Source organism: Phyllopteryx taeniolatus, chromosome 3 (genome assembly GCF_024500385.1).
Source record: "Phyllopteryx taeniolatus isolate TA_2022b chromosome 3, UOR_Ptae_1.2, whole genome shotgun sequence".
NCBI lineage: Eukaryota > Metazoa > Chordata > Actinopteri > Syngnathiformes > Syngnathidae > Phyllopteryx > Phyllopteryx taeniolatus.
In genome coordinates, this window is record NC_084504.1 from 11,328,675 (window position 1) to 11,342,197 (window position 13,523).

The window sequence follows — 13,523 nt, forward strand, 5'->3', positions numbered from 1 at the left end:
GGAACTATGTGTGAGATCATGGTGAAAAGGTCTCTTGTTGACATCATCAGTGACCTCATCAGTGACAGGAAGTAGATGCTTTCAAGATGCCATTCAGTCCTCTTATTTTATTAAACAAACATGCGACAAATACAGATTTTTTCCCCCAATTTTAAAACATCAATTATATAAACAGTTAACAATTTAAGATGCCGCTGTTAAATTACCAGTTTCTCAGACTTTGCTAGCCATAGGTTAAATTAACATCTGTTATATTCAATAAACGACTGACAACACAACTCCCTAATTCCAAATTCTAAGGTTGTCATTTGAATAAAAAGGTATATATATATATATAACAAATATTTGTAGGGTTAAAAATTCTTCAGACGGCTTCGTCCAAAAGTCTTTGAAGATTCTTCTGCACCTGAAACCCAACAAAACACATAGCTTTTACTCTCACATGCTACTGTAGCTACATGCTAGTCCAGCTATTTTAAACCAGCAACGTTATTGTAGCTAGCCTCGAGCAGCTGCTGAATTGTTTATGTTGACGAGCAGATTAAATGTCTATAAAAGTTTAACTAGCGTTAGCTGGCGTCACTATTTGTCATTGTTTGTGAAACGTTGTAGCACACGTGTGTTGTGTTTCATTGGGCACAATGTCACATGACAACATGTGTAAATACTGGTTGATGGATTAGTAGTTTCTACCTTCTCCAGCTTCTTGAGGTTGAGGCTCAGAAGTTCTGAGAAAAGTTCCCTGTTGACGTTGTCGCTACCTTGCAGGAAGATGCTGCTGGAAGGACAAAATACCATCAATATGCTAATGTGGCAAGATGCTAATCCTTCTCTCTTACGCCATCGATGTGCTGATACCATAATGTGGTTTATAGGTATAATTTAAAACATGTCACTACCTAGCCCAGTATTGGGATACATTACATGCTAATTTAACTAGCTGCTATTTTATTTACTTGGAAACATTGATATGCTAATGTGGCTACCTGCTAGTCCTTGTACTGGATACCGTCAACTTGCTAATGTTGCAAGCTGTTAGTCTATATACAGGGTAACATTCATCTATATTCTGGGTGGTCTCTGACACATGCTAATGTTATTAAATGCTATCTCTTCATTGGGCAGATTATCTACAAACATGCTAATGTAGCTAGCTCCGAGCCCTGCATTGGGATATTATTAACTTGTTAACTGTAGGTATGTTACAAAAATTTTCAAACCACCTGTATATTTAAAATACACGTTATCAACGGATAGAGGATAGAAACAAGAATACAATTAGCCCTAGTTTGTTCGACTCTCGGATAAGGATTAAGGAATTTATGTCACGTTTTATTTTGCAAATCGGCCCAAATTTACTTGTCTATCTATCTATCTATCTATCTATCTATCTATCTATCTATCTATCTATCTATCTATCTATCTATCTATCTATCTATCTATCTATCTATCTATCTATCTATCTATCTATCTATCTATCTATCTATCTATCTAATCTATCTAGCTAGCTAGCTAGCTAGCTAGCTATCTAGCTAGCTATCCATCCATCCATCCATCCATCCATCCATCCATCCATCCATCCATCTAATCTATTTTAATAATGCTCTGTTATAAAAAACATGCTCATGAAACTAGGTTCGAGGCTTGAATTTGGATATCATATTTTTTATTTTTTTATTGAATATAAAAATATCTAAATGCTGTAATTATTCTTTTTATTGAATTTAAAATTATTTAATTAAAAAAATGCTAAAATAGCTAGCTGCTAGCCATGCGTGGGGACACACATTTTAATTTTGTTTTACATTGAATTTTAACTAACTAAATAATTAAAAAGTACTTACTAAAAAACTTACTAAAAGTAATACGCTGATTTGGCTACTAGGACTGCATTGTGATATTATCAACATTCTAACGTAACTAGCTGCTCGCCTGTATTGGCGCATTGGGATATTATCAACAAGCTAACATAGCTAGCTGTCAGCCATGTGAACTCACTCTGGCTGAGCCAAGTCTGCGATGGAGCCGAGCGTCGCCAGTCGATGCTCCAAGGAAAACATCTTCATGGTCAGGAAGCATGATGACAACACTAAGACGCACACTCTTAACACACACACACACATGAGTTTGTATTGGAATGTTGTGTAGTTGATGGGAATTACACACCGACACACACTTACAGAAAGAGGTAAGCACACAGCAGAGTGTTGAGCGAAAGAGCTTGTCCACTTCCGGTGTCCTCTTGCTTCACTTCGAAACCGTGCTGCTTGCTTTCCTGCTTGGGAAGCTTGGAATTTTTGAAATGAAGAGTATTCTTCAGTTGGTGTTGATGGTCAGGATGTGGAGAGACGTCACTGCACTTCAACGTGTCCAGCAAGGGAGGAACTGGGAAGTCTGGAACAAGGAAGAAGAGTTGGCTATCATGTCGGGAAATCCTGACAGGAGTAGGGTTATTGATAGAAATTAGGATTGCAATAGTGACAGGATTCCAAAGAGGAGCTTTGGGAGAATAAGCGTTGGAATATGACAGGAATCCTATTGGGAGATGGTTTCAGACTAGAATTGTGGAATTGGGGATTCTGATTTCATCACGAAGGATTCTTGTCAATAATTATGTTTGGAATCATAATAGCATTGTTGGCACAAACTTTTATGTGATTTTGATGGGAATCACGATTGATATGTGGAACTGTGACAAAATCATATTGAAAAAAAAAATAGGTATTTGGAGACAATTGTAATGGAATAAGGGCAGGACTGCTACTGGAAATAATGATGGGAATTTTCACAGGGATCGGGGGGGAATTTTTTTTTCAGCACTTCCCCCACCTCGCTGGGGGGCGCCATCTAGGGGCATCGTAAAGAGTGCCATTTGAGGCAGCACCGCTACTGATTATTGGAATAATGACAGGAATTTTGCCAGAATAAATATAGGCATATGATGGAATTACAGCAACTGTGATAAAGTCCTAATAAAACACAGACAGAAATTTTGACAGAATTGTGATGGAATCAAAATCAAATTGTTGAAAGGAATTCTGATGGGAATCCTAAAATGACAATTTTTTAGGGGTGTAATTATGATTGGTAAATTAACAGGAATCCTAACAGAAATGAATTGGAATTGTGACCAATTTGGACTGATATTTACGGTGGCCCTGAAGTGCAAAACACAACAGCAAATAACTAAACAGAATGACAAATAACTAAACACAACAGCAAGTAAAAAAAACACAAGAGCAAATAACTAATCACAACAACAAATAAAAGAACACAACAGCAAATAACTAATCACAACAAATAACTAAACGCAAAAGCAAATCAAAAATCACAACAGCAAAACACAAATCTGTGTGTGTGTATTGTGTATAGACACTATATTGCCAAAAGTATTCGCTCACCTGCCTTGACTCATACGAATTTAAGTGACATCATAGGATTAAGAATGGTCGGTCCCCCCTCTGCAGTTATAACAGCTTAAACTCTTCTGGGAAGGGTTTTCCACGAGGTGTGTTTTTGGGAGTATCGTACCATTCTTCCAGAAGCGCATTTGTGAGGTTACACACTGATGTTGGACAAGATGGTGTCCGGTCTAATTCATCCTAAAGCGTTCGATAGGGTTGAGGTCAGGATAGTGTAGGCCAGTCAAGTTCATCCATATCAAACTCTGTCATCCATGTGTTTATGAACCTTAATTTGTGCACAGATGCACAGTCATGTTGAAACAGGAAGGGGCCATATCTAAACTGTTCCCAAAAAGTTGGAACTGTCCAAAATATTAGCCTTTGAGCTTCAGTGAAAGAAACTCTGAATTCTTCAGCATACTAAGAGATTTTGGACAGTCAAACGGTTTGTGGATTACCCCGTCCTGTTCCAACATGTCTGTGCACCAGTGCACAAAGCACCATGTTGAAAGCCTTCCCACAAGATTTGAAGCTGTTATAGCTGCAAAGGGTAGACCAACTTCATATTAAACCATGGGATATCACTTACAGTATTTGTCAATTGCTAAAACACAAAACCCTATTGTCTGAACCAAATCCTCAGTCCCCTGAACCCACTTATTGAATTGGTAACTCTTTTGGTAGAAGCTAAAACACTTTTCACTTAGTTAGACACACCATAGAGAACATATTTTCTCCCACTAAAACACATTTTGCACTCTGATGCACTTGTGTTGCGTAATGATAAGAAGAGATAGCATAAGTCAAACTCAATTAAAGCACAGGTGTCTCAACATAAACACAGTAATTCAAAACTGATCACACTTGTGGCTAATGATGTGAACAAACCTATATAAGCCAGGTTACTGAGCACTGGTTGTTGAAGTTTCGCTACGGATAGAGACAATCAGAGAGACAGAGGCAGAGTAAGAGTATGAGATGGTCCAGGAGGAAGAGGAAAGAGGAGGTATAAGACAAAAAACAATTACATATATCAGATGAAATACGGGCAACTTTCATAGAACACGTGTTTTTCCACAGTTTGACAGTGAGGGAAGCAGAAATCCAGCGAGTGCAGCCCAACCTAAGCAGATTCACTGTCCACCATAGACTGAAGATTCAGAGAGTGAACAAGTAGGCCTTATTGCTTTTTTCATTACGTACATGATACCAGTATGACTGTATACATAGCTGTACACAAAACAAAACAAACAACCATTCACACTCACATTCACACCTATGGGCAATTTAGAGTCTTCAATTAACCTACCATCCATGTTTTTGGGATGTGGGAGGAAACCGGAGTGCCTCAGAACTGTGAGGCAGATGTGCTAACCAGTCGCCCACTGTGCTTTAGTGTGGCACATTATGAAGTGCAAAATTCGACAACAGAGACCTTGGACTGTTAACCAACTGAAGTAAGTAAGAAAGAATAGGAAAGAATTGTACCAACAAAACTTCAACAATTACTGTCCCCAGTTTGCAAACACTTATTGAGTGTTGGTAAAAGGAAAGATGATGTACACAATGGTGAAGATGCCCCCCGTCCCAGCTTTTTTGGAACGTGTTGCAGGCATCAAATTGACAATGAATGAATATTTGCTACAAACAATACGTTTATCAGTTGGAAATATGAAATATCTTGTATACTGACAGTTACATATGACTGGAACTGTGACTTTTGAGTTGGAAAGTCGTTTTAATTCCAACAAAAGTGTTTTTCATAACTCCACCCCTCAGGCGTCTGATTGGCCGAGATACCTGCCATCTTGTCATCGTCCGGTGTCTGGGAATCAGAAGTGCTGCTTTCCTCTGTGTCTTGCCTACTCTTCCTTAACGTTTCATCCAGGTCAGCAAAGTCGGCGTGGAAACTCTGATGAAAATACCAGTTCGTCAAACAGCAAGCTTGCGTGTGTGTGAGTGTGTGTGTGTGTTATTGTGTTGTTGGTTTTTTTGGGTGTTTGTATGCAACTGACCAAAGGAAAACGTGGCGAGTGAGGTGATGTCCGACCTCGGAAGTTGATTTGGGATGAAGACAGAAAGGGGCTGTTGCATGGACTCTTCTCCTTTATGAGCACAAATCATCACCATCATCATCATCATATTCATAACGATACTGTATGGTTCCTCCAGTTGTGGGCCGTCAGGGCAGAAACACTGACCTACATTTCATCACTGTCTGGCGGAACCCAGTAATTCCAAATATGATCAATCTCCAGTCGATCAAACCTAGCGGCGCCCCTGGTCCATACACTTTTATTCAATGACAGCGTAATACATTAGTGATTTTTTGTGAATTAACTTAGTGGTTGAACGTGATTTTGAGGTGGTGGTGTTTTGAATGTATATGATAGCAATAAAGGGTAGAATACCCAACTTGAGCACTGTGTATGCTAATTTAAGCAAAACATTTTTTTTTATTTCCTGAAAAAAGTGACTTTCTCAGTTAAAATGTTTGGTTGGGTTGTCTTCGAGTAATTTAGCAAAACATTATGGCTAGCCTGCTAGCTAATGACAGCTCTACAGGACGCTTCATTTCAGTGTAAAAAGAGCATTTCTCTGCCATTAACCCAAGCCACAGAAAGGTCAATTGATTAGCCAGTCCTTCAATAATCAAGTTAACTGTCTGAATTTCCATCGTGTCAAAAGGAGTTTACCTTACGGAGCATCTTTTTTTTTTTTTTTTTTTTTTTACACAACTGAGACTTAACACATTCAAACTACGAAGGTAGAGAAGATTTCCCACCAGGAGAAAATCACGGCCACTGGATTCATTCATTCATTCAAGTGTTGCGGCCAACATCCTGACAGGGAGAAATTACCTCCAAGTGAAGACAGACGGACATGAGGAACTTGTAGGTATTGTCCCGGGCCAGGAAGGACACAAAGACATACTGCAAAGAAGAAGTCGGTAAGTCAAAACATCTTATTGAATGTCAGGAATTTTTATTTCCACTGCCTCACTCTGTCATTTGCTGTAGCGATCACCACAGCGTTGGGCACCAAGAGGGCCGTCTTGGTTTTCTTGACATGGGTGACGGAGACTACCGGGATGACGATCTGGCAGGAATGGTAAATGGACTGGACTTATATAGTGCTTCATCTACAACATCACAGTGCCCAAAGCACTTTACAAAGCCTCACATTCATACACCAGTGGGCAGCTGCTGCCATGCAAGGCGCTGCCAGCCTCACTGGGAGCAAATTACGGTTCAGTGTCTTGCCCAAGGACACGTCAACATGCGGATAGTCGTAGCCGGGATTCGAACCACCAACTGTTGTTGTTGTTGTTGTTGTTTTTTGACATAACTGTGAGCGAATCATGACAGGATTGCCATTGGGAATAATGATGGGATCCTAAAAAGAACTTTGATGGAATTGTGATTATAAAGGTGACAGGAATGGAGACTCAAGAATCCCAGTCCCAACAAGGAATATGACGGAATTACAACGGGAATTATGACAGCTAATTTCGCTGTTGTACAATGGGAATCATAATCAAATGGAATAATGACAAGAATTTTGACAGAATCGTGGTAACTGTGAAAAACAACAATGACAGGAATTCTGATGGAATTTTGGCATTCTAACAGATATCTTGAAAGGAATAGGGTGCTTGACATGAATTATACTGGTAATATTCACAACAATCAATCAAACAGGAACTTTTATGGAGTCACAATCATGGGGAAAAAAATATTAGACCACCTTTGTTCCTTCTGTTTGTTGTTCATTTTTAATTCCTGTTACAACATAAGGTACATTTGTTTGGACAAATCTAATGATGACAACAAAAATAGCTCATAGGAGTTTAACTTAGGTGTGATATCTAGCCATTTTCCATGGTTTTCTTGATAACCAAAATCACCGAGAATACAATTAATCTTAGGCATGTCAAATATGGCATAACGTATCATGGAATCAGCTGCATTTTTGTTGTGTTCAATGTATTCTTCAGGAAATATACCTTTCGTGGTACCAGGTATTAAAATTAACAAGCAATTGACGAAACAAGGGTGGTTTAATAATTAGTTCCATGACCGTATGGTTGGAGTTGTGAGAGGAATTCTCACAGGAACCTAGACAAATTCATGATGGAATCATTTTATGGATTTTAATAGAATTGCAATGGAATCATAGTGAAATTGCTGTTGGGCGTAATGATGGGAATCGTGACAGGAACCGTGACAAATGTACGATATGATCTGTGACGAAATCATAATGGAACAAAGACAGGAACTGAACTCTTGACAAGAAAAGATGGGACACATGACAGAAATCACGGTAGGATTGATAATGCGAATGGCAGGAAGTGAGACAGGAAGCACCTTGGTGTCTTTTCCAAAGACTTTGGAGTGGAAACAGATCCAGTGGTCAGAGACAAACATGCGGCCCTGGTACAAAATGTCCTTCTGCAGAGCACACGTGTAACCTGGAAACACAAAGAAATAGTCAACAACACCTCAACCACCAATGTTGTGACAGTGCATGTTTATGTTGCCAAAACTGTGTCCATCCATCCATCCATTTTTAACACCGCTTATCCTGGTTAGGGTCGCGGGGCGCTGGAGCCTATCCAAGCTGACTTCGGCCGAAAGGCGGACTACACCCTGAACTGGTCGCCAGTCAGTTGCAGGGCACATATGGACACAGACAACCATTGACACTCACATTCACACTATCACTGAGTGGGAACTGAACCCATGCTGTCCGCACCAAAGTGAGGTGAGTGTATCACTACACCATCAGTGCAGTGTCGTCAATTTATATTCCCAATTATTGTGTGTATCCCCATTTGTGAGTTCATTCTTATGTTCGCCAATGTTGTGAGCATTCAATTTTTATGCTCCCCATTGTTGTGTGAGTCCATGTTTATGTTCCCCAATGTCATTTGAGTCTGATACTGTATGTTCCCTGATGTAAACAAAGTTGATACACATTTAAAGAGGAACTTACTTTGTCTGAGTTGCTCATCCTTGCTCATCTCCTTGAAGATTTTATGGTATTGACAGTTGCCCTTGGACAGCTGGAAGATAACAGACAACGCAAACAACACAAACATGAATATGACTGTACTGTGCATGGTAGTATGAATGCAGCTGATGTCAGTGCAAATGAAAAGAGGTTAAAGTATCGTGTGTCACCTGAGTGTAGTGAGACTTCTTCCTTTCCAGCTTTGAGTCCAGCTCGCTTTGTATGGGAGTCAGCAGAGATGCGTCAAACATCTTTGACCTAACACACACACGCAAGCAGGCACACACAGACACACACACACACACACACACACACACATGCATGCATGTAATGTGTGCGCTTAAAAGTTAATGATGTTTTTTTTCTTATGTAGTTGGTGTTGTTTACCTGACCAGTGCTGCTTTCCTGCATGCTGATGTGTCCTGATGTTTAAGTTGATGTTGGTTTTGTTGTTGTTGTAGATGATGATGTTCGGCCTCGCTGTTCTCCACACACTCACCGAGCATTTGTAGACTTCTTTGATGCTCCTCAGATGCTATGTCAGCCTCTGAGCTGAACATACATTAGCACATTCTCATTTACTTGACTTAGTTTTTGAATACTAACCAATTAACCTACTAACTACCTAGATCAGTGGTTCTCAAACTTTTAAGTACCACCTGAACGCTAAAACTTCCTTTAAACATGGGAAAATATATTTTTAAACTACTTAAATGATTCAATAAAAATGCATTGCGCATAGCAGTTAAATGCAACGAAGCCCTGAATACTAACCAATGAGCGGTGAACGTGATTTTAAGTCTCATCATTTTTGCTGTATATACTGGATGCTTAATATAATTGCCTACACGCGGCACGGTAGACGACTGGTTGGCAGAAGTCCCTCACAGTTCTTAGGACCCGAGTTCAAATCCGGCCTTGCCTGTGTGGAGTTTGCATGTTCTCCCCGTGCCTTCGTGGGTTTTCTCCGGGCACTCCGGTTTCCTCCCACATCCCAAAAACATGCATTAATTGGAGACTCTAAATTGCCCGTAGGCATGACTGTGAGTGCGAATGGTTGTTTGTTTCTATGTGCCCTGCGATTGGCTGGCAACCAGTTCAGGGTGTACCCCGCCTCCTGCCCGATGACAGCTGGGACAGGCTCCAGCACGCCTCCGACCCTAGTGAGGAGAAGCGGCTCAGAAAATGGATGGATGGATGGATACACTGGATGCTTAATACAATTGCCTACACGCGGCACGGTGGACTACTGGTTGGCAGAAGTCCCTCACAGTTCTGAGTACCCGAGTTCAAATCCGGCCTTGCCTGTGTGGAGTTTGCATGTTCTCCCCGTGCCTGCATGGGTTTTCTTCGGGTACTCCGCTTTCCTCCCACATCTTAAAAACATGCATGGTATGTTACGTAATTGAAGACTCTAAATTTCCCGTAGGTTTGAATGTGAGTGCGAATGGCTGTTTGTTTATATGTGCCCTGAGATTGGCTGGCAACCAGTTCAGGGTGTACCCCGCCTCTCACCCGAAAATAGCTGGGATAGGCTCCAACATGCCGGCGACCCTAGTGACGATAAGCGGTATGGAAAATTAATGAATGAATTGCCTACCCAGTATGGCAGCCTTACACACGGCATCTCTGCCGGTCTGGTTGTTGCTGCTTCCTGTTACATTCTCTTCCTTCTCCCCCAATAAGACCACCACATCTTCCTCCTCCTCGTTCTCCAAGACCAGCACCACCTCCTCACTGCCAACAGTCCCTCAATAACCCTTCACCCCTGCTGCTGCTAATAATAATAATAACAATAACAATCATAACAAGAGGTATGTTCTTAATACACAAAGGCAATCCATGTAAGAAAATGCCATAAATTACACACACACACAAAGCCATTTTCCCACTGTACCCACCTGTAGTCATGCCACTGGATCCTTCCTCCACTAAATAGATCTTTCAGTTTTGCACATTTTGGTTCACGTTTTGTGTGGGAGCAGGTGGGCGGAGACGACCCGGTTGGGGCTTGTCTGCGCTTAACACCAATTGTTGGTTGTACTGCGCACGCGACGAAGTCACGAATCATAAACACATGCTGCAACCTGAAGGCTATAATCTATACCGGTACTCCGGCCGTGGGCCGGGACACTCAGCTTGCCGTGCACAACGCACGCGACCGATGCGCTCGTGCACGACTTTGTTGATATAAGGCTAACCTATAAGTCGTTTTGTGTTTGTTGAATAGTTGTCTGTAATTATGTTAACAAATATGTATTGGAAATTATATAGTACTTATCCTATTAAAAAAAAAAAAAAAAAAAAAAAAAAGACTTGTCCAGGTCGGCCTGGAATGGATCGGCCTTTCGGGAGTTGTTCCCAATTGCCACCCCACACTGTTGTAACACGTGCAGAACGTGGCTTGGCATTCTATTTTTTAAATAAGTAGGGATGTCCCTGAAAATGACATTGCTTGGATGGCAGCATGTTGCTCCAGAACCTGTATGTACCTTTCAGCATTAATGGTGCCTTCACAGATGTGCACGTTACCCATGTCATGGGCAGTAACAGACCCCCATACCATCACAGATGCTGACTTTTGAATTTTGCCTCTTTGGCCCAGAGGACACAACGACCATGATCTCCAAAAACAATTTGAAATGTGGACTTGTAAGAGCACAGCACAATTTTCCGCTTTGCGTCAGTCCATCACAGATGAGCTTGGGCTCAAAGAGGTCAGCCGGCGGCATTTCTGAGTGTGGTTGGCTTTCGTTTGCATGGTAGGGTTTTAACTTCCATTTGTAGATGTAGCGATGAACTGTGTTACTGAAAATTTTTTTGGAAGTGTTTCTGAGCCCACGTGGCAATATCCTTTACACAAAGATGCAGGTTTTTAATGCAGTGCCATCTGAAGGATCAAAGGTTACGGGCATTTAATGGTGGTTTTCTTCCTTGCCGCTTACGTGCAGAGATTTCTCCAGATTCTGTTAATCGTTTGACATAATTATGGACCGTAGATGATTAAATCCCGCCTGACGTTTTAAAGGACATGGGCATTCAGTGTTGGTGTTCGGCCTTACCGCTTACGTCCAGAGATTTCTCCAGATTCTCTTTAGATGATGAACGGACCGTAGATGATAAATACTCTAAATGCCTTGCTATTTTATGTTGAGAAACGTTGTTCTTAAACTGTTGGACTATTTGCTGACACAGTTGTTCACAAAGTGTGAGCCTCGCCCATCCTTGCTTGTGAAAACTGAGCCTTTTGGGGATGCTGCTTTTATACTCAATCATGACACTCATCTGTTTCCAGTTAACCTATTCACCTCTGGTATGTTCCAAACTATTTTTTTGGGGGAGCGTTCCTCAACTTTCCCAGGCTTTTGTTGCTCCTGTCCCAGCTTTTCTGGAATATGTTGTAGGCATCAAATTCAAAATTAGAGAATATTTGTACAGAAACAAAACAAACAATAAGGTTAATCAGTTTCAACATTGAGTATCTATTTTTAATCTATTCAAGAATATAGGTTAAAAAGGATTAGCAAATCTTTGTATTCTGTTTTTATTTATGGTTTCCGCAATGTCCCAACTTCATTGGTACTGGGGTTTGTACTTACTCAACTTACTTGCGTACTCACTTAACTTACACCCTTACTAACTGACTTGCTTATTGACTGACTAACTCAAATAAGTACTGCAATTTCCCGTGTATAATGCGCACCCATGTATAATGCGCACCCCCAAAGTTGGCCTCAGAATTCTGGAAAACCCTTCTACCTATGTATAATGCATTTTTACAATGCATTATTTTGTTTCTACCCATATAATGAAAACATGAAGTATTGTCTGTATTTTGTTAGTTTTTTCAAATAATTATTCTGAAGTTAAATACCTTATTTGAACACACAATACTTTGTTTTTATTTACTTGCTCTTATTTTGAAATTCACAGGCCTACTTTTATTTAGTAAATGAGAAAACACACAGTTGTGCTCATATGTTTGATTACCCAAGCAGGATTTGTAAGATGTGTACAATTCTTTTAAGAAAACATGAAGGACCAGGCGAAACACATTTAATTTTATTTTAATGGGATTCAAATTAAACTGTCATGCATTTCAGAAAAGCATTATCATTAAACAAAACATAATCATAAATAAATTAATTATTGTTGTTGTTCAGTCATCAGTCGTATTTAAAAAAAATAAAAATAAAAAATCACAAATTCTCCCCGGGTACGTAAACTTATGAGCACAATTGTACATATATGCGGTCATATGTACCCGTCATATTGGAATGAAAGTGTACACCTTTTTCATAACCTCTAGGTGGCATACTAGAATGAAAGTGTACAACTTTTTCATAACCTCTAGGGGGTGGTGGCATAGTGGAATGAAAGTGTACAGCTTTATCATAACCTCTAGATGGCGGCATACATTGGTAAAAGGTGAAAGTCCTTCATTTTTTCCTATACCTATGTATAATGCGCACTATTGACTTTTGACAATTTTTGGGGGTAAAAAATGCACATTATACACAAGAAATTACAGTAACCCAAAATAAATGTTCAAAAACAAAAAGTTCTAAAAAGATTAAATGAAAATGTATTGAACTTAAAAGTTAAATACAACTGAATTGTATTTCTTCAGTGACATTCGAGGGAGCCTGTGCACTTTGGGACTCACTGATTCAGAGTCTTTAATGAACCCACCATACATGTTTTTGAAATACTGGAGGAAACCGAAGAACCCGGAGAAAACCCAGGCGAGCGTGTGGACAACATGCAAACTCCACACAGAAAAGACGGAGCCCAATCCCCAACCTCAGAAGTGTATACAACTGAAAGTCGCTGATGATGAAGAAGAAGTTCTGACCTGTCAATTAAATGTTTGTCCCCCTTGTTGTGGTAGCGTCTGTATGTTGCTTTACTTGTTCTCCTGACGCTGATTTCCTCCTGCTGCGTGCTGGTGTCCGTCATGTCTTGGAGAGGAGCAGCCCCCGAACCTCACCACCACAAGCTCTCCTTCACCTGCCTGTGGGCCGGCTCCCCTGCCCCGCCCAATCATACCACAGGACGATACAACATGTACGTGCGTGTGTGTGGGGTTCGTGAAGGGAGGTCTAG

At 40.5% G+C, this 13,523-nt stretch overlaps 1 protein-coding gene across 4 annotated transcripts; it reads right to left on the minus strand.

Annotated features, from left to right (window-relative positions):
• Positions 1-87: 87 nt before the first annotated feature.
• LOC133475772 (GRAM domain-containing protein 2B) lies at positions 88-13,523 on the minus strand. Of its 4 annotated transcripts, none has more exons than XM_061769173.1 (13): positions 13,328-13,523; positions 8,805-8,969; positions 8,588-8,675; positions 8,400-8,469; positions 7,772-7,875; positions 6,408-6,503; positions 6,266-6,337; positions 5,420-5,509; positions 5,205-5,316; positions 2,181-2,394; positions 1,999-2,103; positions 694-775; positions 88-406 (listed from the first exon to the last, which is right to left on the minus strand). In XM_061769173.1, the coding sequence occupies exons 1-13, from the start codon at positions 13,462-13,464 to the stop codon at positions 365-367; spliced, it is 1,377 nt and encodes a 458-aa protein (XP_061625157.1). In that variant the 5' UTR covers positions 13,465-13,523; the 3' UTR covers positions 88-364. The 4 variants fall into 4 exon arrangements, with proteins under 4 accessions (XP_061625157.1, XP_061625156.1, XP_061625158.1 ...); XM_061769172.1 differs by having other exon boundaries at positions 694-778; positions 13,328-13,521; XM_061769174.1 differs by having other exon boundaries at positions 694-778; positions 13,273-13,496.